The 26708-nt window shown below is 47.7% G+C and overlaps 1 protein-coding gene across 1 annotated transcript in view; it reads right to left on the bottom strand.

Annotated features, from left to right (window-relative positions):
- Positions 1 to 914: 914 nt before the first annotated feature.
- Positions 915 to 26708, bottom strand: part of CNGA3 (cyclic nucleotide gated channel subunit alpha 3) — a 29895-nt gene continuing 4101 nt past the window's right edge. The window contains exons 2-8 of the mRNA XM_056127969.1: positions 23656 to 23769; positions 20497 to 20676; positions 16990 to 17043; positions 11261 to 11332; positions 9992 to 10093; positions 8106 to 8212; positions 915 to 2607 (exon numbers count right to left, since the gene is read on the bottom strand). Coding sequence (XP_055983944.1) covers positions 1202 to 2607; positions 8106 to 8212; positions 9992 to 10093; positions 11261 to 11332; positions 16990 to 17043; positions 20497 to 20676; positions 23656 to 23769 — 2035 coding nt within the window. The 3' untranslated portion in view covers positions 915 to 1201. The remainder of the gene's footprint in view (positions 2608 to 8105; positions 8213 to 9991; positions 10094 to 11260; positions 11333 to 16989; positions 17044 to 20496; positions 20677 to 23655; positions 23770 to 26708) is intronic.

The following is a 26708-nucleotide window of genomic DNA, read 5'->3' on the forward strand; positions in this document are numbered from 1 at the left end:
AAGGACTTTAACATGAGGTCGCAGACATGCCCAAACTGGCAACACCCAGGGGGGCATTTTGTCAGAGAAGGAGACAGAAGAAGAAAGAGGGGGAGGAGGACAGACATGGGGGGAGGATGGAGAAGAAAGAAGAGGGAAGGAAGGAAAACTGAGGAGGAAAATCTCTACCTTGGAGAGTGACTTCTCTTTGGGTGATTTATAATACAGTGTAGCAAAGACTGGATCACCCTGGTCACCTCTCACAGCCAAGGAAAGTGAATATATAAACACTTTGTAAATATTAATGAAGTTTTATTTACTAGATTAGGGGGAAATCTAGGTTGTACCCTCGGCATACTTTAATGACTAGCTAAGATCTCTAGATACAAGGGGCCACTGCAAGAGACAGTGAAGGTACCTTCACTTCTGGGGTGAAGAGGTTATTCACAAAAAGTTAGGGCCTAAGGGTCTCACTTTTTACAAATATCGGTGAGCTTTGCTTGGCTTAGGACCTCATCCAAACATCCAGCTTGCAAAGGTTTCCCTGGACAAGCTCTCTTTCTCCACCCACATTGAGAGGGACTACTTAAGACTTAGACATAGAAGGCCCACCAAGTCCTTCCCGTGAGGGCAGAGGCCTGCCTCATGGCAGCAGGACACCAGGGAGTCTGGATTTGACCCACAGATCTTGAAATGACTCCAAAGAGTTTCCAAAGGCCATGGGGGCTCAGGCTCAGAAAAACATATGAAGAGATACCAGAATCAGAACTCTTCCCAGAATCTGTCATGTAAGGCTGAATTTGAATTACCAGGTCATATTTTCAACTTCTGTTATATTTCCTTTATCAGTAGGTGTTGGATGAGGTGTGGAGGGGGGAAGGGGGATGGTGCTAAATTGCCCTCCTGTGAGAAAATAAAATCCAAAATTAAAAGTTCCTCATGCCTAAAAGTGTTCTGTGCCTATACTTGCATATACTTGGGGGAGCACCTAATTTAACCATGCCTGGCTGCATCCACACTTTCACACAGGCCCCACATAACTTGTCACTTAACTGGGAGTGATATTGAGTCCTGATTTCTAAAAGAGGAAACCATTTCTCCATAGGCCACACATCTTGCAAAAGGTAAGGAGAGCTGGAAGCCTGGCCAAGTCTCACGCTATTTGGCTACAGCACATGGGATTGTGCAGGCTGACCTTGCCTGGTGAAACAGATGTACCTTCTCATTGTTTTGCGCTCTCTGTTTCTGCAGCAGGCGCCTCCCCATTGGACTGGAGCTCCCTCCCACCTGTCTTCACTTGGCTTTCCAGATGGCTGAGACGTTGCTTCAGTTTCATCTGCGAGGCATTGTATTCGGCCAGGAGCCGTGCAAACCTGGTCTGCAGGATGTCTAGGGAGGATTCCAGATGCTCCACTTTCTCCTCGATGTTCTGGGAATCCTCCCCAGCTCTGGCCAGTTCCTCATCGATAAGATTGTCCTTCATCAGGATCTGCCGTCCTTTCTCCTCCAGGGCCTTCTTGGCTTCAGGGTACTCAGTGAGAGCTTCCATCAGGTCATCCTTGGAGAGGCAGAACAGGTCTGAGTAGCCAATGCTCCTGATGTTGGCTGTCCTGCGGTTCCCTGACTTGCTCCCTTTGATGTTTAAGATGCTAATCTCCCCAAAGTAGCTCCCATCACTGAGCACCACAAACTGAGTGATGCCATCGTCAGCCACCACAGCCAACTTGCCCTCCTTGATGATGTACATTTCCCGTCCAATGTCCCCCTTCTTGCAGATGTAATCCCCAGGACTGAACACAGCGGGTCGCAGCTTCAGCACCAGCTCCACCAGCAGCCCTGCCTCACAGTCCTGGAAGATCCGTACCTTCCTCAGTGTGTCCAGGTGAACGTTGATGGCGATCTCAGCCTTCAGCTTGTCTGGAAGGTTTTTGAGCACCTCCTTCTCATCTACTGTCTTCCTGTTGGCCCATAGGTAGTCAAACCAGCGGATGACCCTTGTCTCCAAGTCCTTTGTCACCTTGCGGAACTGCATATACTGTTTGATGGAGTCAATCTTGGCCTGGAACTCAGCCCGGGAAGCATTCATGTTGGAGATCATGGAGCCCACATTGCCCACGATGGTGGCAAAGATAAGAACACCCACCAGGAAGTCAATGACGACGAAGAGATACTCCTCATCTTTCACAGGGGGTGGAGTCTCCCCAATGGTGGTCAGGGTCAAGGTGGACCAGTAGAGACTGTAAATATACTTCCTGGAGAGGCGCCCATACTCTGGGATTGAGACATTTGGATAAACCCAGGAATCTGTCCCAAAACCAATGGACTTGGAAATGGCAAAGTAGATGCAGGCATTCCAGTGGATGATGATGAGAATGTACAACACCAGGTTCCCAATCCTGAACATATTGGGGTAGTTGGTCCTTGTTTCTGTCCTATCAAAGAATTCAAAGAGCCGGGGGAATCTCAGTAGACGGTTGAACCTTAGTTCTGGGAAGTTCACTCCCAGCTTTAAATAAGCCAGGTCCGTGGGGACCAGGGACAGCACATCTAGCTTGAAATGCAGGGTCTTGGTGTAATGCTGCCACAGCCTCTTTGTATCCTTGACCATCAAGCCCTGCTCCAGGAAGCCTGGAAAGAATGGAAAGAAATAAGAATTCTTCAATGATGGCCCACAGAAAGGTATTTCATTAGTGATACCACAAGATATAGTTATATGCATTCTATAGGAACTATTTTATCTATTGATCTTGAATTTTGGGTTACCTCAGACAGTGCTTAGGGAAGATCATGGCATGGTGCTGGGGTGTCTGAGATAGAATTTTAAGACACACACTGCAGAAAATGAACTCTGATATTTTTATTTTTGGTTGTGTGCCAATATACATTGTTAAATTAAAAATACAGGTCTAGCACTGTAGCACTGTCCTCCTATTGTTCATCGATTTGCTCGAGCGGGCCCAGTAACGTCTCATCATGAGACTTGTTGTTACTGTGTCTGGCATATCGAATACGTCACGGGTAGCTTTCCAGGCTTTGCTGTGTGGCAAGATACTTTCAGTAGTTTGCCGGGCTCTCCAAGAGGGGCAGAGGAATCGAACCAAGCTCGGCCCAGCTGGCTGCATGCAAAGAAAACGCCCTACCGCTGTGCTATCACTCCAGCCAATACAAGATTACCGCACCATATTTGATTACTGCGCCATATTTGATGGGGTTCAAATATGGTTTGAACCATGAGAACACTGCAAGAATGATTAGAGGTTGCCCTAAAAGCCTCTATCCCCCTCGGAGAGCCTGGCAAGCTACCAAGCATGTTCCATCCACACAGCAGAGCCTGGCAAGATATCCGCAGTGTATTTGATATGCCCAAACCAGTAGATACAATGGGTCTCATTCCCCTTACCCTGAAAGAGCCACCAATATGGCAGCGTTAAGAAGGATGAGGAAGGAGAGGCTGATAAAATCTCAAGGCCGAACTAGGCTACCAAAACAAAGAAGGACAAAAATTAGTGTCTGTACTTTCAATGCATGTACGCTGGCATCTGATGCATCATCAAGGACCTGATGTTGCAAGTGCAAAAGATCAAGTACAACATCATTGGTCTGACCGAGACAAGAAGGCATCAATCACATCACGTTGTTTTTGACATTGGAGAAGAACTGTTCCTCGGAACATGTGACAAAAGAGGCATCAGTGGTGTTGGTGTCCTTGTCAACACAAACTTGGCCATAAACATTGATTCATTTGAAAGCCTAACAACCCAAATCAGATGATTACACATGAATAGATGTGGCTCACTGCCGGCAGTTTCTATCTTCCTTGTCTACGCACTAACATCCAATTATGATGAAGGAGGAATTGAGAAGTTCTACAAGGATCTGGAGAAGTTCTATAAAGAAGACCACACCTTCTACAAGATCATTGTCAGTGATTTTATTGCCAAGGTAGGACCAAGAAGATTAGCCAAAGAACTCCACATCAGGACCCATGGCCTAGAATGGAACGAACAGGGTGAAAGACTGTCTGAGTTCATCATGTCGACCAAGACCATCCATGGTAATACACAATTCCAGAAGGCTGAATCTAAACATTGGACATGGGAGTCTCCCGGTGGATGGATCCACAACGAAATTGATCACATCATATTCAATCGATGATCTTGCCTGACCAGTGTCGCTATTGTCCCAAAATTCCAAACAGGATCGGACCACCATCTCCTTCATGCAATATTCTACTTCACGGAATGGGGAGAAAGGACTGCAAAGTTTAAGAAGAGAATTCCCAGAACGAATACCAACCGGGAACTTTTTGGCACTATTGTGGCAACATGGGAAGATGCCGTCATTGACAACATTGACGAGGAGTATGATCGACTGATTCAGCACCTCCATGATTGTGCAAAGAACTCAAGAGAGAGATAGCCACAAAAAGACACCTATGTTTGAAAACTCTCGAGCTTATTTCCCAACGTAGCTTGGTGCAAGCCTCAGGCAACTGCAAGCGAACGTCCAAGCTCGCAAAGCAGTGCAGAGAAGCGATAAAGGAAGACCTCAAAGAGAGAAGAGCAGCAGTGCTGGCAGATGTGGCAGAAGCTGGGAAAAGCATTTGCAATGCCCGCCTGTCTTTTGCCAACTACCAGACCAAGATGACTGCCCTCCGATGTCCTGATGGATCTATCACATCTTCCAGAACAGCAGTGGAGAAGATTATCCATGACTTCTACACAAATCTCTTTGATAGCCATGTCCACTTGCTGACATACCAAATTCTGCAGGATGGATATGTCATTCCCAACATTCTCCCTTCTGAAATCTGACACGCCATTTCATCAGTAAAGAATCGAACAGTACCCGGCCCAGACAAGGTCAGACCCAAACACCTGAAGAACCTGCCATCAGTACTCATCAATACACTGGGTTGGCTCTTCACACGCTACCTGTCTAAATGCAAGATTCTGTCCCAATGGAAAACCAGCAGGACCATACTACTGTACAAGAAGGGAGACATCCATGACATTGGCAACTATCGCCTGATCTGCCTATTGTCTGTCATCTACAAGCTGTTCACTTGAGTCATCCTAAATAGGATTGGCAGAACACTAGATGAAGGACAACCATGCAAGCAAGCTGATTTCTGAAAAGGAGTCAGTGCAATCGACCATATCCACATGATAACCAAGCTCATTGAGGTTTGTCGGGAGTTCAAGATGCCGCTCTGTTTAATGTTCATTGATTTAAAGAAAGCCTTTGATTATGTTGAGACAGAAGTGGTCATCGAAGCCCTAGCCAATCAGGGTATTCAAACTCAATACATCAGGATCCTCCATGAGCTGTATTGCAGATTCACTACCAGGATCTCACCATTCTACAGGGAGGTGATCATTGACATCAAGAGAGGGGTTCAGCACAGTGATACCATTTCACTGAAACTCTTCAGTGCCACCCTCGAGAACGTCATGCAACAACTGGAATGGGAAGGAATGGGAGTGAAGATAGAAGGTCGGCAGCTACACCACCTTCGCTTTGCTGATGATATTGTTCTAATAACACCAAGCATCAGTCAAGTGGCACAAATGCTGGCCGACTTCGACCATGATTGTCGAAAAGTCTGACTACAGCTGAATCTCATGAAGACAATGTTTATGAGAAACGGTCTCATTCCTGATGTTCCATTCACTCTCAACGGGATGAACATCTCTGAATGCAACATTTATGTGTACCTTGGTCTAGAAGTCAACATGACGAATGACTGGCACCTGAGTTGCACAGGAGGAAGAGAGCGGCTTCGAACACCTTCAAGAGCATCAACGAAATAGCTAAGAGGATGAAGAACCTCCAGCTCTGGGCACATCTCTTCAATTCCACTGTTCTTCCTGCATTAACATATGCCTCAGAGACCTGGGCCCTACGCAAACAGGATGAGAACGCTATTCGTGTCTCCCAAAGAGGAATCGAATGAGTTATGCTTGGAGTATCATGCTTCACTCAAATGAGAGAAAGAATCCGGAGTTCCGACCTCCATCAATGGTCAAGAATCAGGGATGCTGTCTCATTTGCCAAGGCATCGAAAATCAGATGGGCTGGATACGTAATGAGATTTGGAGATGACCACTGGACTAGAACCATTACCGACTGGATTCCATGGGACGTCGAACGATTGCATGGCCGCCCACCTATGAGATGGTTAGACTTCTTTGTCAAGATCCTGAATGATTGGTTTGAGGCTGTTCTTGTTCCTAGATCGAGCAGATGCCATTGGAGTACACTAGCCCGTGACAGGGATGAATGGAGACGTTACTGGCACCTGCTCAAGCAAATCTATGAGTAATGGGATGTCAAATGATCAAGAAATGAGGATTAAGCTTTTTGTTTTGTTTTGGCACCACACCCAGTGATATTCAGGAACTATACCTGGTTCTGTGCTGTCTGATTTAGAGCTTCCAGCCCCACTTGTCCTTTTGTGAGTGTTGAGAGAGGAAAAGGTATGTTTTGTTATATGAAATAGGGGACTCACAAAAGTACCTAAGGATGGGACAGGAAGAACCAGTCCTGCGATTGGACAGTTGGAATTTCTAGTCTCACCTTTGACTTTTGGTAGAGGGAGAGACTGGAGACTGGCATTGGCTGCCAATGGCCAGTGGTTTTAGCAGTCATACCTAAGTAATGGAAGCTCCACACCCACCCACAAGATTCAGAGCTTCCTGCTGACCTGAGGCTGGGGACCTCACTCTTGGCTTCTACTCCTCTAGCAATAGATTCATTTATTTTTCTTCCGTGAGGGAAGTCAGTGATCCAGTAAGTAAATGGTTTTCCCAAGTTCTGTGAGCTACTCTGGCAAATCAACTGAGGTTAAGGCTGGTGTTAGGGTAGCCTCCAAAGGGCAACTTTTTGTCCAAACACATGGGATCTGAGCTCTTAGCTGAGACTGAGCTCTTGGCTGCTGGAGTCTGATGCCTGTGGACAATATTGGAGTTGAATAGAAATCTTGGACTCTCTGCTGGTGTCCAGGGACTGGTTGTCTACCAGTGTGGGAAGCAAGCATGTAGGAATTAGGTCCAGGGGTCCTTTCAGTGTCCATGTTCAAGCAGGGCTCTGGCTGAGTGAGGGTGAGTGGTACAGGGACATGTGTATACCAGGTGCGTTCAGTTCTCTCTGAATCTGGTCGATCAGAGCCCCTGAATCAGCAGAATTTATGTCCTTGGAGTAGCAGACTGCTAGAACTGGTGGGGACCCAGGAAAGGCTTGAGCTGGGTACCAGGGTTTCTCTCAGGGATAATGCTGTGCACTGAGGTGAAAGCAGTTGGGTACAGACTAGTTCTGCTGGTTTGTGACTGTGGTCTTTAGGCAAATCAACCAGCACCTCTGCGCCTCAGTTTCTGAATCTCTGAAATGGGTGCAATCATGACTACTCTTCTCGCCTCATGCAGCAATTCTAAGAGAAGATAAGATGTGCTTGAAATGCCATGTACATCATGAAGCCACATGGAAAGATTTTACTGTAATCTGTTTTAGATTACTGATGGTTTAGACTTAGAGTTGTAAAATTTCAGAAGTGACAAGCAGGGCATCTCCCAGCTTATATGTTTTGTGAAGATGAAAAAGTGGTTTGCCCAAGATGCACAGTGTGGAGCCACAGACTGGGTAGGAGTGTAGCCCTCATATGCAGCCTGAGGTCAGGCAAAAGAAGGCCCAGGCAGCCACCAAAGACTGCTGTGGATTTTACTCTCCAGGGGCTAAAATGTCTCTAAAACCCATGGAGTAATAAACCCTGAATCTCCCGATTAGCTCTGAAGACCAACCTCAGAATTGACTGAGCTCTGCTCCCCCTCCCTGTGGGGGTACAGTCATAGGAAGTATGGCCTTCCCACTTCATAGGTGTTCACATGACACAATGGTGACCACAGCTCAGGCCCTGTCCAGGCAGTCACTGTCGGAAGAGCTGAGATAACCCCCGACACCCACTACCATGGAAGAACACACCAGACATGTGTGACTTTCAAGATAAGAGGTAGGTAATATCCACCTGAGTGTTCTGGACAGAATCCCCCAACATTTCCGGGCCCCTGACCCTCTCCTGGTGCCTAGTCTGGGATCTGTGGCAGGGAAGTGACTGGACCAGGCACACTCACCTGTCCGGGCTCGCACCAGCACATCCAGGATGTAGAGGCTGTCTGCCATGTAGTCCAGGACCAGCCACAGCACCAGGTGTTCAGACTGTAGCTCATCAAAGCAGGCCCTACACAAGTGCAAAGGAGACAGAATTGGCACAGACAGGGTGGGCAGGCCCAGGGCTCTGTGTGCCCTCCACAGTCTGCAGCTGGACCTGCCCTATGTCCTTACAACTCTTGCCAAGGAAACTTTGGCATTGTGATGTTTCCCCAAGAGTGTTAACCTGGTAGTGACCACAAAGCAAGGGGAACTTGCTGCCCTGCAGAAACTAGGGGGCCTCTGGAGTGGCAGCATTTTTGATCCTTGAAGGATGGAATCTGGAAGTGGTCTAAAACCCGTAAGACTTGCTGAGATTACAACAGAGCATGCCAAAGCATATGTCCCCCTTTCTTCATCTTCCTGCTCACTGTTTCTCTAGTATGAATCCCAACCTGGCTCTCTCTGAGAAGAGCAGTGGCTGGCTCCTGTGTCTTGGCAAGCCTCCTACTCTCCTCCCAGCAATAGCCCGGACCTCACTCAGAGCTGGTGCCTTCCTAGCATCCTGCAGGCATTTGAGGAAGAGGCTTGAGATTGCCTTTTCCTCCACTACCTGAACTCCCCACCCCACTACCCATTACTTTCCCTCAGAAGAGGAGGAGGTGGCCCAGGCTTGCTGGTCCCCAACCCCAGCTGATACTTGGAGGGCAGTAGGTCCCTCCATGCCAAGAGGGTCTGGAGTGGCCCAAACCACAGCTGAGGAGCAGGGTAGTTGCTCCCCCTGCAGACAAGCTCCGGGACTCCAAAGGCGTCTGTCTGTCCAGTTAGTCACCCTGTCCTTCAGGCAGGTCCAGGGACATTCCAAAGATTTCCCCAGTCACCCTTCAGTCTCTAGGGACTGTCCCCAGCCAGATCCAGTGTCCCTCCCACATGCTTGACCTGTGTCCTTGTTCATGGTCATGCTTTGAATCATGCAGGCTTCCTTCTTCCTCCCCACAAGTGCTTTATTTACCCATCTGCTCCCCCCAGCATACCTGGGAAAATTCCCCAAACACACCAGCCCCTCCCCAGGGAAGGGCAGTGTCTCACCCCGCAGTCACATCCAAGGCCACACAGGGACCCCCAGAGCTCAAGCTTCCCTCAGAAACGCCATGACCTCGGCCCCTGCCTCCTCTCTGCACACCTTGCTCAGAAATTCCACCCCCTACCCCATTAGGGGACAGTCAGCACCTCCTGTCTGCCCCCGCAGACTTCTCAGAATGTTCCCCAAGCCCTGCTTCCCACCAGGACCAGAAACGTGCCTGCTCTGCGATGCTCAGTGACCACTGCATTTGCTCACAGAAGCACATGCAACCCCCGCCTTCTGCTGAGAAGTCCCCTCCCGCTCCCCTCACCCTCAGAGGCAGAGCCTGGCACATCCCAAATAGCAGGTGTTGAGGAGAGCCCCCTCCCCCCATCCTTCATTTGATGAGCAGCTGCTCACCCAGGCATCCCGCCCCGGAGAGCCTCCCTCTGTTTAGCCCGCAGCCAGCCCCTGCAGCTGGACTTGTTTGCTTAGGCGCTTCCCAGAGCCCACGTCTACCCTCTCAAAGCAAATTTCAGTCCTGTTGGCAGCTTGGGGATGCCCCAGAGCAAGCCCCACTTGCCCTCAGAAGAGCAGGAACTCGGCCCTGCGTTTACTTTCTGCAGCCAAAGTGTTGGCATCGGGGAGCTGAGGCCCTTCCCCACCATGCAGACCTGCCAGAACCTCCAAGTTAGGAGCCACCGGCTCAGCCGGTGGCTGTCCAGAGGGGCCCCACACTCTAGCCTTGAGGAGCAGCTCAGCTGGTGTATGGCCTGGCTGCCGCCCCCTCTGTGTAGACGCTCCTACCTGCACACCAGCAGACACCAATTGTAGAAGACCGGCAGGGCCAGGATGGTGAGCCAGCGGTAGTACAAGTCACTAGAGGGATCCAGCACCACGGCAGCCTTCCTGGAAACACAACAAAGCCAAAGCTATGCGACACGGGGCCTCAAAGTAACCGAGCCTTTGGGACCTGGATTAGCTCAGAGACCCCCTAGGCCAGGACAGCTCCCTGCCTGTCTCAGGGAATGCCCAGGTGGGGCCCCTATATGGGAAGTTAGAATGGGAAGGTTCCCCACCCCTGGTGTTCAGCTTCCCAGGAAGCCTGGAAACAGAAGCTGTTGTCCATCCCCCCCCCCACCCCTGAGGGCCCTGTGGGATCACCATGCCCTCCAGGACATCAGGGATGGTGATAATGCAGCTCAGAGCAGAGGGGGCTGGTGGAAACACTGATTCGCAGGCCCACTCAGCGCCTGCCTTCCAGCCAGGACCCAGAAACCTGAGTTCACGCTGGGGGCGGGTCTGAGATGGTTCTCATGAGCACAGCGCTAGGCTCTGGAGTTTGCCCCCGGGACGCCCTGCACCAGGCCCGCTGTGCCCCTGTCCACACTGTAGGCTCCTTACCAGCCCTCACCCTGGGTTCCCAAAGGCCACAATTCTTCCGGGCCAGGCCGTGGGCACCAATACCGGGGCAGGTTCTGATTTTACTCTCCGAGAATCCGCGTTGACGAGCCACACCTGAAATGCTACTTTTCCCAGTCTGTAGGGCCCCTCTGGTTTCCATGCAGGCCCCGCTAGCAGGTCTGTTCCTGCACCCCGAGGAGACTCTGGCCTCCTTTGTCTTTGTCTAGACTCGGCCAGTGCAAGATCAACGACTTCGCCGGCTTTTGTAAAGTTCCGTATTCCTGGCACCATTGGGCTTGGATTAGGTTTGTGAGTAGGCTGTTTTCCGTTGTGTGGACAGCCGCTTAGGCCGGCCAGCAATAGGGTGATTGTGGGGGGGGGGGGGTGGCGCGTAGATGGGTGGGAGCAAATGTTTGATCACCTGAGTGATTGCTGGCAGCAGGTATCCTTCTCCCTAAGTCCCGCCCAGGTGCCCACTGCTGGGACGGGCCCCTGCACAAGTGAACACTTCCAAGGTCTCTGGAAGCTGCTCACCTCCTGGCAGGGGTGTCTTTTCTGAGGTCTGAGTCTGCCCTCTCTTGGGGCTCTGAGACTCGGGGCTGATCCCCAGGTTGGGGACACACCTGCTATGACCACTAACCGCCCCTGGAGGCACCTTGTCTCAGTACTTACTCCTCGGGTTTGGGACAGTTTTTCTTTTTCTCATCTTCCTTTTTCTCTCTCTCCTCCTTTCTCTCCTTGTCACTGAATGATATAGGGTGACATTTAGTAGTTTTCATAACCGAGAACAGTACCACGGTGGAGAGGCTAGACTACAGCGAGGAGAGGATGTAGTGTAGGAAATGTGTGTTTCCAGCACACAGGGGTGACGAGAGACTATTGATGACTTCATTATAATTGGGTTGATAATTAAAATTATTGTTACCCAAGTGTAAGGTAAACTATCTTGTGGAAGCCGACAGTGTGTACACAGAAGCACGCTTAGTGGTTCCTTGGAACATGCTAGACTGTCCTCGGCCTCTGGGAAGTCACAGTCCGGTGCTGGAGACACCTGAGGGTCATGGGAAGGAAAGGGCAACCCCCCACTGACAGAGTAGAAAAGTCACTTAGAGTTTTGGAGGTGCCATGGAAAACTTGTTGTGTGAAGGAAAGAAGAGTCAACTCTCAAAGGAAACCTGGCTTTGAGAAAGAGTGAGGCAAGATGGGCAGAGATGGGGACATGTCCCAACTTGAAGGGCTAAGAGCAAAGGGTGGGGCTTTCCTTGCATCCACACCTGGAGGAGAGCCCCAAGGGCAAATGTCTACTCAATGTGCAGCTCAAATTCATTTCCCTTTCCTTCTGGCAGCCTTGCATGGATGAGGACCCTTATAAAACATCTCTGCTCATAGTTCTGAGAGCGCTCTTGCACACTGAATAGCTGAGAGAGACTACCTAACAGAGAGCATCTATCAGAGTTCTCCAAAGACCCTGGGACTGATAAATGTGTCTCTGATTTAACACAACTTGAACAAGACCAATATCTTTTGCATATCATGTCATCAGGAAATAATCCAACATGTGTGCAAAATGCATAAGGAAGATTTGTCCTTTACTACAGTACAGTAGTGGAGGGAGAATTCAATACACCACTCATTGTTGGGCAGACTAACCAGACAAAGCAGAAGCAAAAGACCTAAAAGAGTAACTGGAAGAACTGGGTATAATAGACATATTCAAGACCCCCTGTCCCCCTCAAAATCGAATACACATTAATCTCCAGTACAAATGGGACACTGCTCAGATATGTCACATGCTGGGACACTTTCCAAATGCACAAAATCACAAAAATAGAAATCATACCATGTATCTTCTCAGACTACAAAGCCACAAAAGTAGAAATCAGTCACCAAAAAAAGTCTATAAAAGAAAGTATTTGGAAACTGAACAACATACTTTTAAGTAACAACTGGATCAAAGAAGAAATCCAAGAAGAAATAAAAAGATTTCTCAAAACAAACAAGAATGAAGGCACTAACTTCTTTTAAAGGATCGAAAGTTTTTGAATTCACTTTGAATTTACTTTTGTGAGTGATGTGAGCCACAGTATTTTACACAGGAGTATCCAGTTTTCCCAACACTATTTGTTGAGACTTCTGTCAATCCATTTCATGGATTAAAAACCTTAAGATTATACAAGAGTCCATAAAATACGTTGAAGTATAGCCAGAATCTCCTGGAAATTGAATTCAGAGGTGTTTTAAATGATATGACCACGGAGGCAAAAACAATGAGATCAGAAACAATTGGGACTTCATCAGATTATAAAGTTCTGCACAGCAAATGAAACTCAAACTATAATAAACTCTACATTGAATGGAAGAAAATGTTGGCACATAATATATCAGATAAAGGGTTGATATCCAAGATCTATAAAATAACTACAAAATTCAACAATGATGAAAGTTCAACAACTCCATCCAAAAATGGGGAGAGGAGATAAACATGTTCCCAAATAAAATATACAGATGGTGCCAAAAGGCATATGAAAAAGTGCTCACGTGGGAAATACAAATTTAAACAATAAGATATCATCTCACACCAGTGAGAATGGCATATATCAAAATGGCATATACGAACCAGTGTTGGTGGGGATGTGATGAGAAAGAAACATTCATCTACTGTTGGTGGGAGTGTCATCTGCTTCAACCTCTATGGAAACCTCTATAGAGATCTCTCAAAAAAAGTATGAATTTTTCATTACCATATGACCTAGCAATACCAGATTTTTGCCATGTGTTTTGAAAGTGTTTTGAAAGTATATATGTACACCTATGTTCATCACAGTGCTTAGTACAACAACCAAGTATGGAAACAATCCAAATGCACAACTATGTATTAAAGAATAAATTAAAAAGTTGTGATATGGGGCTGGAGCGATAGCACAGTGGGTAGGGCATTTGCCTTGCATGCGACCGACCTGGGTTTGATTCCCGGTATCCCATATGGTCCCCTGAGCACCGCCAGGAGTAATTCCTGAGTGCATGAGCCAGGAGTAACTCCTCTGCATCGCTGGGTGTGACCAAAAAAGAAAAAAAAAGTTGTGATATATATATATGTATATATATATATATATACACACACATATACACACAAAGGAATACCCTGCAGCTCTAAGAAAGAGCAAAATCATGCAATTTTATGCATCATTGATTGAACTGTAGGATATCATGCTGAGTGAAGTCAGAAGGGAAGTGATTGATACAAAATAATTTTTCATATGTGGATTTAAAAAAACACAATAAGATAGCAACTTAGGGCCAAATACAACAAAATTGGAGAGCTGGTCAGCAGAACTGAATTTTTTTTGGGGGGGGGGTGGAGAATTAAACAGGAGGGGCCTTTGAGACCTGAGTGGAAAAGCAACTACTCTGGTAGTGGGTATGGTGTTGGAATGATGTGTGCATGAAACCAGTATTCATTGTTAACAGTATTGTAAATCATAGTACCTAAAGAAAGAAAAATTTAAAAAATTCATTACTTAACAGTCGTCAGGACCTAAGAAATTAACCCACAGTAGAAAGTTCATCAAGAATTCCAAGAGAGCACTTTAAATGATGTGGAAAATATTTGCTGGGTGTGGGAATGTGTCTAATATTTTTGCTTAGGCAAATGTAGACAAGAAGTGTTTAAAATAGTAGCTATAGTTGTTTTTTACTGCCACCACAACAAATTCCCTCAAACCAGGTACCTTTCAACAACAGAGCATGACTGGTGGTGCTCAGGATCACTCAGGGACCTTCCATGCTGGAGTTAGGAGCTGGGCCTGAGCTTTAAACTCTCTGGCCTGATTAGACAAATATTTCCACGAGTGGCCTCCAAGCACTGTTTGGGAGCTCCCCTCCAAAAATAACTCAGGAAATGGGATCTTAGAAGAAAGTCTATCACCTAACCTGTTCTCAGGTCCCAGGGATTAGGAAAAAGACATCTTTGGGGGGGGGGGGGGTTAAAGAATTCTACTTGCCACAAAAAGAATCTTTATTGAGCACTTATTAAGTGTTGGTTACTGTTCTAAGCATTCATCTGTAACTACATGTTTCAAATTCACACAACCTTATATAACTACAAGATAAAACTATAACTCAGGAAACTGAGATACAAAGAGGTCAGATAACTTGCTCACACTCACAAAACTCTTAGGCAGCCCGGTTGAGGTACAAATGCTCAACCTATATATAAAATGCAATCTATATAGCTATTCAATTTACATGCCTAGAAAGACCTTGGAAAGCTATTTGCCCCCATGAAGGATTATTTCTGATAATGGCATTATTCCATTGTTAAAGCGTACTTTTGTGAGTGTGTGCTTCCCAGTGTTTTCTGTGTTTTCCAAGTTTGGAGCAATATGCATGTGTGGGTAAGCTGAGTAAGAATGAAAAGTTATTATGGTAGCTCAGGGAGAAGAAAAAGAGTCCTCATCTGTCCTCAGTCCTCTGCAATCTAGTGAGGCTGAGTCCCTTGGCTCTTGCTGAAGTTTTAAAACACCAAAGCACCAGCAGAGGGCACTGCACACAAGCTAATTTGGCACACTTTTTCCTGTTCCATGTCAGTCACAAGCTCAGCTTGCCTTTCCAGGATTTGTAGCCCTTGATAAGAAGTTTTGATCTTTCCTTTGTCTATCAACCTGCTGAGAGAAACCCAGCACATCCAGAATACAACCAGGATTTCCGAATCCACCCAACACTTCTCTAAAAGACCTGTGAAAAGATGTTGGCTTGGGTTGGAAATAGTTTGATCAGAGAGGAAGAAATGATGCAGAACACAGGGATGAAATGAAAATGTAGGGATGTGGTAGAATTGGGATAAGGGTTATAAGAATTATTCACATAGAGGGCTGGAGCGATAGTACAGCGGATAGGGCATTTGCCTTGCACAGGGTCAACCCAGGTTCAGTCCCTGGCATCCCATATGGTCCTCTAAGCTCCAGCAGAAGTAATTCTTTAGTGCAGCCAGGAGCAACCCCTGAGCATTGCTGGGTGTGGCCCAAAACAACAACAAAATATAATGATTTTTATATCTTCTTGCTGAGGTGGCCCTGTTTGGAACTGTCCTTAATTTTGTGTCAGTCCTGGACTAAATGCCGTGTAGACTCATGAGCTCATCTGAAAAAGATTTATAAGAGACCAGCTGATGCAGTCATCTACCTCCATTCTTGCCCACATCCCAGACCCCAAGGAAGCCCAGGGATCATGAGGACCACAGTGAGGTATTTCCAGTATTATGATCCTTTCTTCGAGGGAGAGAGTCAACAGCAGGATAACAAGGGGGTATTAATATTAGGTTTGACTTTAAATCAAGCACATCCTGCAAGAGCTAGTGTTCTTCAGATTAAATCAGTTCCCTTTTCTTGTGTATTGGCATTTTTGTCTCTGGACTTGATGTTCAAAATTTATGTAAACCTAATGCAACTAAAACTGTGGGAGGTAACGGTGTAGGAGGCTATATCAGAGGAACAAAGAGAAGTAACAAGAAAAAACCTTGGCTGCTGGGAAATTACAATGGTGGATGGATGGGTGTTGGAACATTAAATGACTGAAACCCAAGTGAACAGCTTTGTAATGCTCTATCTTATGGTGATTCAATAAAAAATTAAAATAAAATAAAAGAAGAGCTTGGCACATTTCTCTTCCAATTGGAAGTAAAAGAAAAATAGACATTTCTCTTTTTTGCTGGTATTAGTGGGTTTCCCCGCTAAACTCCTTGGATGCTGTCTCTACCCACCCCTTAGTATTTATTTATTCCAGAAAGAAGACTGGAAGATGGTGCACACGTGCCCATAAACACACACACACCACCACCCCCCCCCCCCGCCCCCCAACACACACACACACTGGCTCTCACCCTGGGCCAGCATTAGTACCTGCCAATTCAAACATCAAACTGGTCTGCTATCTCAGCATCTGGTGATAGAAAGTAATTACCTTGGGTCATGGTATCTAGAGTCTATTCTCTGAAAATATTTATATCTCCTTCCCCGCCCTGATTACATCCTCCAAATTGGCTCAAATTGACCTTAAGACAAGGACGTTTCACTGGCATGTAGATGCCCGAGGCAAAACTGCATGTTTATTCTGAAAAAGAAAACCCTCAGCTCTGTCAAGAATTCTCTCATATATTTCAAAATATTGGATGTCATCGCTTACAGCATTGATCTGATTCTACCTTTGCTTTCTAGTCAAGAAAAACGAGAGAAAGAGATGAAGAGATGATGGTCACTCTCCTGTTCATGTCTGGGATACTTTTCGAGGAAGGAAACTGGATTCTAGAAAGGGCTGATGGTGTGGGAGGACGGGGAGAGGAAGAGCTAAGGAGAAAGGCAAGGCAGGCATCTTTGGGAGAAGGTGCTCTGGGTGAAGGTACTCACTCCTTCTCTGAGTTGTTGCTGGCGTTGGCATTGGCCCTGGCCAGGGGCCAGTCACTGCAGGGAGGTGGAGAGAAAGCAACTTGGGAATCTGAACTCTATTCTTATTGCTCCAACCCGTGTGTCCCAGATGGTTATTCTGCCATCCCCATCCTCCATGCCCCCCCCCCCCACCCCCACACACACCCATCTCCCTGCTTTGAGACCCACTTAGAAGGCCCAGAGATTTTATAGTCAGGGACAAACCTTTTTTTGTGTGTAACTAGTTAGCTCTAGGAAATGCCTTGGGGAATGAGAGGATGAAGCTCTGGCTGAACAAATGCAGGCTTCTGAATCCATGGGATTAGCTCTGAATCCCATCAACAGCCCGGATTTAGACCCTGCTGGATTTCTTGCAGCTTAACCTTGGGTTGGGTAGGGTGCTGTGTGCTAGGAGGAGCACAGAAAATTAAACCCAGACCCCAGGTACTCTCAGGAGAAGCTGGTCCAGCATCTTCCACACCAAAGTGGACACTCAGCTATGGTGACAAGCTGCCACCTGATCTGCAGCAGTGTGACTCTGAGAGCATTCCCAGGGACACCAGCTGCTACTTCTGCTGTGCAGGTCAAAAGCAAACCACCCTGGATAGAGGTGGTCCAGTTTGGGTATGTCCTCTACCCTCTTCCCCCCACCCTCGTCCCCCCACATTCATCTCAAAATTTCAGGGTTGTGGGTCTGGGTACATGGCTGGTGATGCAGGTGAGGTGCAGGCCTTGCATGCATCAAATATGTCCTATCTCCCTCTCCACAAAAGAAGAAATTAAAAAAAAAAAACCTATTTAGGGGCCACCTCCCTTGATCTGTAGGAGAGCCTGCTAGGAAGGCATGGGATGCTTTGACATGCTGCTGCATGTTGATTTAAAGCTGACCTGTGCAGTCCTGTGTTCAGAAGGAAAAGGTCTAGCCACCCATGTGTAACACATACTTTTGACACAGTGTTAGTACAGCAGGTACAGTATTTGCCTTGCATGCGGCTGACCTGGGATCAATTCCCGGTACCCTATATGGTCCCCCAAGCATGGAGCACCATGAGGAGTGATCATTGAGTGCAGAGCCAGGAGTAAGTTCTAAGCAACAAGGGGTATGACCAAAAGAAAAAAAAACAGATAAAAGAAAGCCAGCTGACCTTGCTGGTTGTCACTGTTGGAGGCCACGGGAATCAATGCTGGTCAGTGGTGACACTCTAGCCTGATGCTCACAACACTGTTTTCGATGCTGAGCATGGAACCTATTGCCCTTCTGATGCTTGGGCTGGCCCCTTTGGCCCCTGCTCCACTGCAACTCAAAATGCGTGTTTCAGGGTTAAACCTGAACATTTCCTGAGCAATCAAATCCCCATTCAGCTTCCTGGGTTGCCCCTCATCTCCCAAGACCAGACCCACAGAAGCACTAAGATTTGCCTTTGTGAACACTTTGCTTTGCTAAAAGGACGTGGCCTGAGGAGTCTAGTCTTGTGCCACATCTGATGACGCTGCTGAACTCTGTTCTGATTGTTCAGACTGTGTCCCAGGGGATTATTCTGCCATCCCCATCCTCCACGCCCATGGACAACACAGCCATCACTACAGTCTGAGGTGGAGGACAAGATCATGGATCCCTCAAATCAAGAAGCTCTGTGTTTGTCCCCTGGGAACTGTAGCCCAAAGATGCCAACTGCAGGGAAATCTCTCTGCCTGCTTCTTCATCTCCAAATTTCTACCCTCTGTGTCCCTGGGTAAGCCCTGAACAGACCACAGGACTTGCCGGCAGGATCCCTTGCTTTTCTGCACATGTTCTGGTTGTCACAGAGACCCCCTGAGGTCCCTTCACAGTCCAGGGAACCCCACGGCCATCATCTAAACTCCTGTGACATTTAGGTTGCACAGTGAAGCCCCTAGGTCAATAGGTCCCCAGCGAGGTGGCTGAACTGGCTGCTCCAAGCATAGTCATTGTAAGACAGTCCAACAGACACCCCTACTTTCTTTACAATGTACAATTCACTGTGTAATCACAAATTAAAATATCCCTCCCCTCTCTGTCTCCCCCAAGCAGATATAAACTACACAGATATATCCTGTCTGTTTCCCAGGCATTTCAGAACCTTCACAATCACCCCACCCTAGGACCCTTGGGCCCTTTTGAGATGCCCTTACTTAGTACAGCAGGTACAGTATTACCTGCTTTGACTCATGTGGCACAAAAACCAACAGTACTTTTCTCTACAATTATACAGGAACCACCTGTTCGGCTGTGACCAGGCTGGTTTCCTTGTTATATCTTAGAAATCTTGGCACTACCTAGAGAATTCAGCCAGAATTCAAGCTCCTTTTCAAGAAAAGAGGCTCTGAGTGAATGTCCACTGGTTTGTGGGGCTGAGGGGGGGTCCCCTGTTGATCTCTACTTATTTGTGGTAGTGGAGCACACCTGGTGGTCCTAAGGCCTTATTCCTGGCTATGTATTCAGGGATCACTCCTGGAGGGACTCAGGTGACCATAGAGGGTGCGAGGGATGGAACCAAGAACAGTCCAAGGGTCATAACCCCTATACTATCTCTCCAGCTGCCCCTTTGCCCAGTACCCTCCATCCATGTGGTTCTTAATCTCTCCCAGAATGTGGATGGGTCCCTTCCCAGAAGAATGGACAGAGCCCTAGGAATCAAATGTGTGGGTACCCCCTGAGGCTAATAGTGAAATTATGTGGGTTGTTGGTATGAGAGTTCCTAGAGATTTGACTTTTTTATGTCTATTTTTAATTGATTGAAGGAACATTAATTTACAAGTGCAACTGTTTATATGTTCTAGGGAACCAAAACTGCCACAATGTGCTCTCCCCCAAAGTACTTGCAGCCCTCCCTCCCTCACTGTCCATGGGACCAGCTCCCTCTGCTATGCTCTGCTTCCCTCAGGCGATCTCAGCTCTGTGGTCAGAGTACAAGGGTTTGTCCCTTAGCATCTCCTACCCTGGGAAACAGAGTCTCTCTCTCTCTCTCTCTCTCTCTCTCTCTCTCTCTCTCTCTCTCTGCCTGATGTTTGTGGGTCCCAGTGGGTGCTGTAGTGCTGTGTGGGGTTCAGTGTTGCTGGGGATCCACACGTGACTGAGGACTCAACTTGAGGCTTGTGCACAGTCCACATGCTCTACAGACAACACTGATCTAAAATCTCATGTTTTTATTTTGTTTTAACAAGGTGCATCATGGTGGTTTCTCAGCTGATGAGAACATTGTTGAGATCCCCTGCTAGCCACCTGAAGGCCCCTTGTTGGGTGGGATCAGTGGTCAGAAAAGGTGGGGGCTCTGCTCAAATGGTTTCCCCTTCTACCACACTATTTCGACTTGGTAGGGACTATAAAGACCATGCGTTGTTGCCCCCAGACACCTTCAATGAGTGGTTCATGGGCCGGTGCTTCAGGGCCACCCACAAGATGTTCCTTACCAGACTGAACAGCCAGTGCTCCCACAGGCCCGCGACCTGTCCTCCATTTTTGTTCCTTACCTTCTTCCTCTGTCTGGGGGATCATGGCTGCCCACATTTGGCTGGACACTGCTTTCTTGACTGGACACCTCCTTGAGCTCGCCTCCCCGAAAGTGGTCCAGAAAGGAATCAGGTCTCTGGTCCTCCTGGTGCAAATGCCGAGCGGCCCACGCACGCATGGAGATGATGAAGCGAGATAGCCTGAATGGCACAGACAGGAAGCAAAGGTGGAGCTGAAGGGTACAGGAAGCCCATTGTGGGGACAGAGTGAGAATAGAGAGGACTGGTAGGACATGGTACCTGCGCCTAGAGGCTCCAACTGGCACCTCCCCCCGGGGCAGAGTTTCCTCCATCAGGCCCTACTCAATGTGGCTTTGCTCTGCTAGCACCTGCATCGTTCCAGAGGCACTTGCTTTACAAGTGGGGCAGCAGCAAGCTTTCCTGCTTCTCATCCCAGGGTCCTGTGTGGAACTCTTTAATATGACTGAGCTGTTTCCAAATGTGATGCTATTAACAAGCCAGAGAGATAATACACTGGGTCAAGTGCTTTCCTTGCATCCTGCTGGCCATGGTTGGAATTATTATTATTTTTTTTGCTTTTTTGGGCCACACCCAGCGATGCACAGGGGTTACTCCTGTCTCTGAACTCAGGAATTACTCCTGGTGGTGCTCAGGGGACCATATGGGATGCTGGGAATCGAACCCAGGTCGACCGTGTGCAAGGCAAACACCCTACCCTCTGTGCTATTGCTCCAGCCCCCATGGTTGGAATTCTTGGCATATGGTCCCTGAGTACTGTCAGGAGTGATCCCTGAGTACAGAACCAGGAATAGCCCCTGAGCATTCCTGGGCATGGCCCAGATTCCCCAAATCAACCAACCAACACATAAATGTGAAGACAAGATCAGATGGATTCTCTCCCCAGCCCTTGTCTCAGTGTTCCATGATCTGTTCTTTCTTCTAGGTTCACCCAGAAGTTCCTTTGCAGCCTGCCCCAATCCCCCTCCAGAGCCAGGTATTGCCAGGGACTTAGGCCAGACAGCACCTATGCATAGCCTCAGAGCCTTTCTCTGCTGGAGTTTTCCCTAGAAGACCTTCTCAGATCCGCACCTATCTCCCTGTCTCTGCAGAAGGGTCATAGGAAGAATGACCCAAATGTTTCTTTGTGTCTGGTTTATCTACCTGGCTTCTGCTGTCTGAGTAGATCCCATTTACACTATGGGCAAAACAAGCTCAGAGCCCCCTTAACCCTACTCACACTCTAGTGACCTCAGCCTAGAAAATTAGTGGAAGTCACTGGAGAAAACATCCAGTGTAGAGACACTTCCTGCCCTACCCATCACTTCCGTGGGACAACAAAGTGACGAACACTCCTCTCTGTGGCCAAAACCAGCAGGTCACTCTAGCCCCTGACCTGGAGGTGGTGGGGCAAGGTAGGGGTCAACCAAGGCCATGGGTTGAAGGTTACTTTCAGCCAGTGCCTGTATTTCTACTAAGCTAACAAAGCCAGAAACAGAAAAGGCACATGGAAAAAGACACAAAGGCCATGCAACTGCAGCCCCCTGACTCCATTTCCATAATGTAGCTTAGCCTATACCATGCTTTGTGTCAGCTACACCTCTAACCTGAGTTGGTTTAACAGTGCTCTCCTCTCTGTCTCTGTTTTTGTCTCTGTCCCTGTCTCTCTCTCTCTCTCTCTCTCTCTCTGTGTGTGTGTGTGTGTGTGTGTGTGTGTGTATGTGTGTAAACATACCGAGTAGTGCTCAGGGATTACTCCTGACTCTGTGCTGAGGGGCAGGCTCAGGGGAAGATATGCAGTACTGGGGATTGAATCCTAGTTGGCTGCATGCAAGGCGAGTGCCCTAATCACTGTATTATCTCTCCAGCTTGTTCTCTTCTTTGCAAAGAGCCTTAGAACAACATTTGATTTGATTTCATTTGGGTTGGGGAAGCCATATATGGAAGTGCTTGGGGCTACACCTGGCTCCAGGCCAGGAGTCCCTCCTGCCATCACTCAGGAGGCCATGCAATGTCAGGGATAGAATCAGGCTTGGCCATATGCAAGACAAGTGCCCTAACCCCTGTGCAATCTCTTTAGCCCATGAGAGTATTTTATTCATAAGACAAAAATACCAGATATTACTTAAAAGTTCAACTACAATAAACCAGTGAAGGAAATGATGATCATCTTTTACCACAAAAACTGTGAAGAAGAAACAGTTAATTATTTGAAATAATCTTAACTAAAACCTGCAGAACATAGACCATTTGAATGGAAACAGCATTGTTTCAAAAGCTGGGTAGAAGCACACTCCACTCCAAAGTGACACACACCCCAGCTCAGTTATTTCTCTACTTCATAGGAGACTCTTGTTCGTGTTATCTCTCCTATGGCTTAAATAAAACTATTCTGCTTCCAAAATAGCTGTGGAAAAGGAATCACAGCTCAGCATTGGTGAATCAAGGGTGGCAGTCCAGGTAGGCACCGACAGATGAGTTGCTAGATGAGGCTAGAAAAAGTGAAGTGACTGTCTGGAGGTGGTGCAGCTATTGCAGCCGAGTGCAGATGTCCTCTCCAGGGAGACAGAGACGAGGATTTCCAGGCAAGTGCTCTGCCAGTGGGCCACCTCCCCTGTAGCCACGCCTTTGAGGACCTGCAGATGCTGCTGTGCTTTGTGCCTCTGCAGCCCACCCTGTGGCCTCTCGCTGCTGGCTGGTGGGTCTTTGTTCTCAATCTTGTCCTGTTTTCTGAATTGTTCCACAACTAAGCAACTAACCTACTATTATCCTTTATTAAAACCCTTTCAATTAGGGGCTAGAGAGATTATATGGGAATTGAGATGCTTGCCTTATACAGGCCTAGCCCCATTTCTATCTTCAGCATCACATAAGGTCCCCAAGCACCACCAGGAATGACCCCTGATCACCATGTCCCAAATAGCCCCCAAACTCTTGTCGGTACTGACAAAAACAAGCAAGCAGATATTTTATAAATGAAAGGCAGTTCTTAGACTTTTCTGAGCTCAGAACTCCTGGCCCAGAAACGACTCACTGGTTCCCATCAGCTCTGCTTCTGCCCTTTTCTTCTCCAACCCAGTCATAGCAACTTCTTTCTGAGAGTTAAGTGCCTTCTTTCCTTCTCAGTTTCCCCCTACCTCTTAAGGCTGGGACAAGTCTTACCTGGCAGGCCCTGGGCCAGAGAAGGGGCTTTCTCTGGATCCGGCCAGCCCTCTGATCTCCATGGCGATTCCTTGCTGTGGCTCTGCTGACATCTCCTCATGCGGCCGGTGGGTCCTAGGAAATCAAATATGCAGCATACTAAATTGATTTTAAGCTTCTCCACCTCCTGGACACACTCAGGAATGAGATGCCAGATGCCTTGCTTAATGAGGAGAGCTGCCTCCACTAATCTCAGCCAAGGGATTGCCCTCAAGTTCAGGTTCTGCGCATCTGAGTTTTAGGATAAATGTGGCCTTTCCTTTGTAGCAAGCATGAGCCTGGAAGGCAGTGTGTGTCCAATTGTTGCCATGGGACAGATGAAAGGCAACAAGCCAACAGAGATGGTCCTTGTGAGAGCACAGGATGGGGGAGGTCCAGGCACTTTTGCCATTTCAAACAGAAAAACTGATCCTGCTTGGAGAATGCAGGAGGAGGATTCTGGTTTAGCCACAGTTCTGCATGCTGAAGTCTTTTCTTCTTCTATCTTTTTCTTGTGGGGTGGGGGTGGGGTGGGGGAGTTTGAGGTCATACCTGGTAGTGCTCAGAGGTTTCTCCTGGCTCTGTACTCAGGGATCACTCCTGGTGGTGCTTAGGGGATCATAGGGGTACCAAAGATCCAACCCAGGTTAGCCACATGTATGGAAAACACTCCACTCACTGTACTACCCCTCCAGCCTTTGAAATCTTGTCTTCTAAGGCTAGATCAAATGCTACCTCCTTCAAGAAGCATTCTGCCCACTGTGCAGCTGTGGGTTCCTGAGTGAGCAATTATTAGGGTGTATGCCTGGTGACCAGGGCTCATAAGCCATAAGCCACACCCTGCCGGCACCAGATAATCTCCTCATTGGTCACCCTCCAGAACTCATGGCTGCTCTTACCAGATGGGAGTATAAAGTGAGGCCCCCATAACCTTGCCACTGGCCTCCGCGCCAGGCTGTTTTCAAGAGCCCTCCTTGCCCCAAGGGACCCAGCCCCTATAGCCAACATCCACTACCCAACTGCCGCCATGCTCCAGGCTGCTTTCCGGACCTCACAGCCACAAACCCGCAGCCACATCATAAGACACTTCCTACCCATTTTCCATAATTACCACACTATGTTTGATGGGATTCAGACAATAGGCAACAAATCATAGAGAAATATGTATATCTATATATATATTTTGCTAAAGGTAAAGGTATATATATATATATATGAGCCCAACAAGATACCAAGAGTATCCCACCTGCACAGCAGAGCCTGGCAAGCTAGCCTTGGCATATTCGATATGCCAAAAGCAGTAATAATAATGGGTCTCATTCCCCTGACCCTGAAAGAGCCTCCAATACATTGGGAAAAACAAATAAGGAGAGGTTGCTAAAATCTCAGGGCTGGGACGAATCAGACGTTACTGGCACTAGCTTGAATAAACTGAAGAACAACGTGATGACAGTGATATGGTGAAACAATGTCTGGTGGATTTGCTGGAAGTTCTCTGGCTTCCAGCAGAGGAAGATTCCAGAATATTGCTTGGAATTGGTCTAATCTTCCTTGTGTTGGTTTAGTGCTTGCAAATGAAAATCTATCCAGCATGCTGTTTGGCCACATCCTAAACTCTGTCCCCTACAACACAAGCCTAACTGGGCTGGTGACCTCACCTCTGCTGCTCAAGGTGAAGAGCATGAACACGCATAGGACAAAGCTCTCAATTTCACTGAGTGTAGCACACAGGCAGAGTCGTGGGTGTGGAGCTGCCTGGAATAGGACTGATGTACTGGGCCTCTTTTCTTTTCTTTTTCTTTTTTTTGTTTTGTTTTGGTCACACCTGGTGGTGCTCGGGCCTTTCTCCTGGCTCTAAGTTCATGGATGACTCCTGGCAGGGCTCTGGGGTGCCATATAATGTGCCAGGAATCAAACCTAGATCAGTCATGTGTAAAGCAAATGCCTGACTTGATGTACTATTTCTTCAGCACTTTCTTTTCTTTTCTTTTTCAAGAGGATAATGCTTGATCTGCCTCATTAGAAGCCATCCAGGCACTGTCCTCTAGGGTTTTGTACATTTTTCTGAGTCTTGAAGAGTCTAGGCAAGACAAATGATTTTTTTCACGTGACCTGTTTCAACCTAATCAACCTCTTAACAAGGTGGCCACAGGCTTGAAAGAGAAGGCAAGCGTTAATGCAGGGAGAGAGTTCTGCCTCCCCAGAGAGTGATTAGAAGCCAGAGTCCCAAGCCCCTGCTGCTGCGCTGCCAATGCCCTTGGCAGCCTCCCCTCCACCACCAGCAGCAGGCGTGAACTGCTCCATTTTGAGGTCTGTAGGGGGCTGGAGTGATAGAACAGCAGGCAGGGTACTTGTCTTGCATGAGGTTTGGCCTCCAGCACCTCATATGGTCCCTCAAATCATGCCAGGAGCGATCTCCAAGCAGAGAGCCAGGAATAAGCCCCGGGTACCACCAGGTGTGACCCATCTCCTTCCTCTAAAAAGTACTGTAGGTTCTTCCCTGCTTCCCTCAGCTTCCCCTAGCAGGACTGCTTCTGCTGGAATCACATGGAACCAGGCAACTTCCTCTTGCATCTTCCTATGTCAGTGATAAGGCCACGTACATCCGTGCCACTCCTGGCTTCACACTGGAATCACCAGTATACCCCTGTGTCCTGCCTCAAGTTCAAGTGTCTACTGCCAGCCTCTGAACTTCCATAGTCAGCTTACGTGACAGGTGAGACACAGACCACCCTGATACTTCTGAAAGGTCTTTGTAGAAACATTTGTGAGCTTCTTTGCAACTGGTAAGCATAACCCAAAGTCCTAGAGAACAGATGCGGCTAAGCCAGAAGTTTTTATTTTGTGCATGTTCAACTGTCTTTTTAAAACTATGTACTGGATGTTTTTCTTTACCTGAGTCACTGCATGGTTAGAGACCCTTGGAATACAGTGGCCTCTCCTGACTCCATCTCATCCACCAGTGAGATATACAGACTGCATACCACTTACTGATTACCCCTGGACCTCTGCTATGTGCCTCTAGCAAGCACTTA

Source organism: Sorex fumeus, unplaced genomic scaffold (genome assembly GCF_029834395.1).
Source record: "Sorex fumeus unplaced genomic scaffold, SorFum_2.1 ptg000006l, whole genome shotgun sequence".
NCBI lineage: Eukaryota > Metazoa > Chordata > Mammalia > Eulipotyphla > Soricidae > Sorex > Sorex fumeus.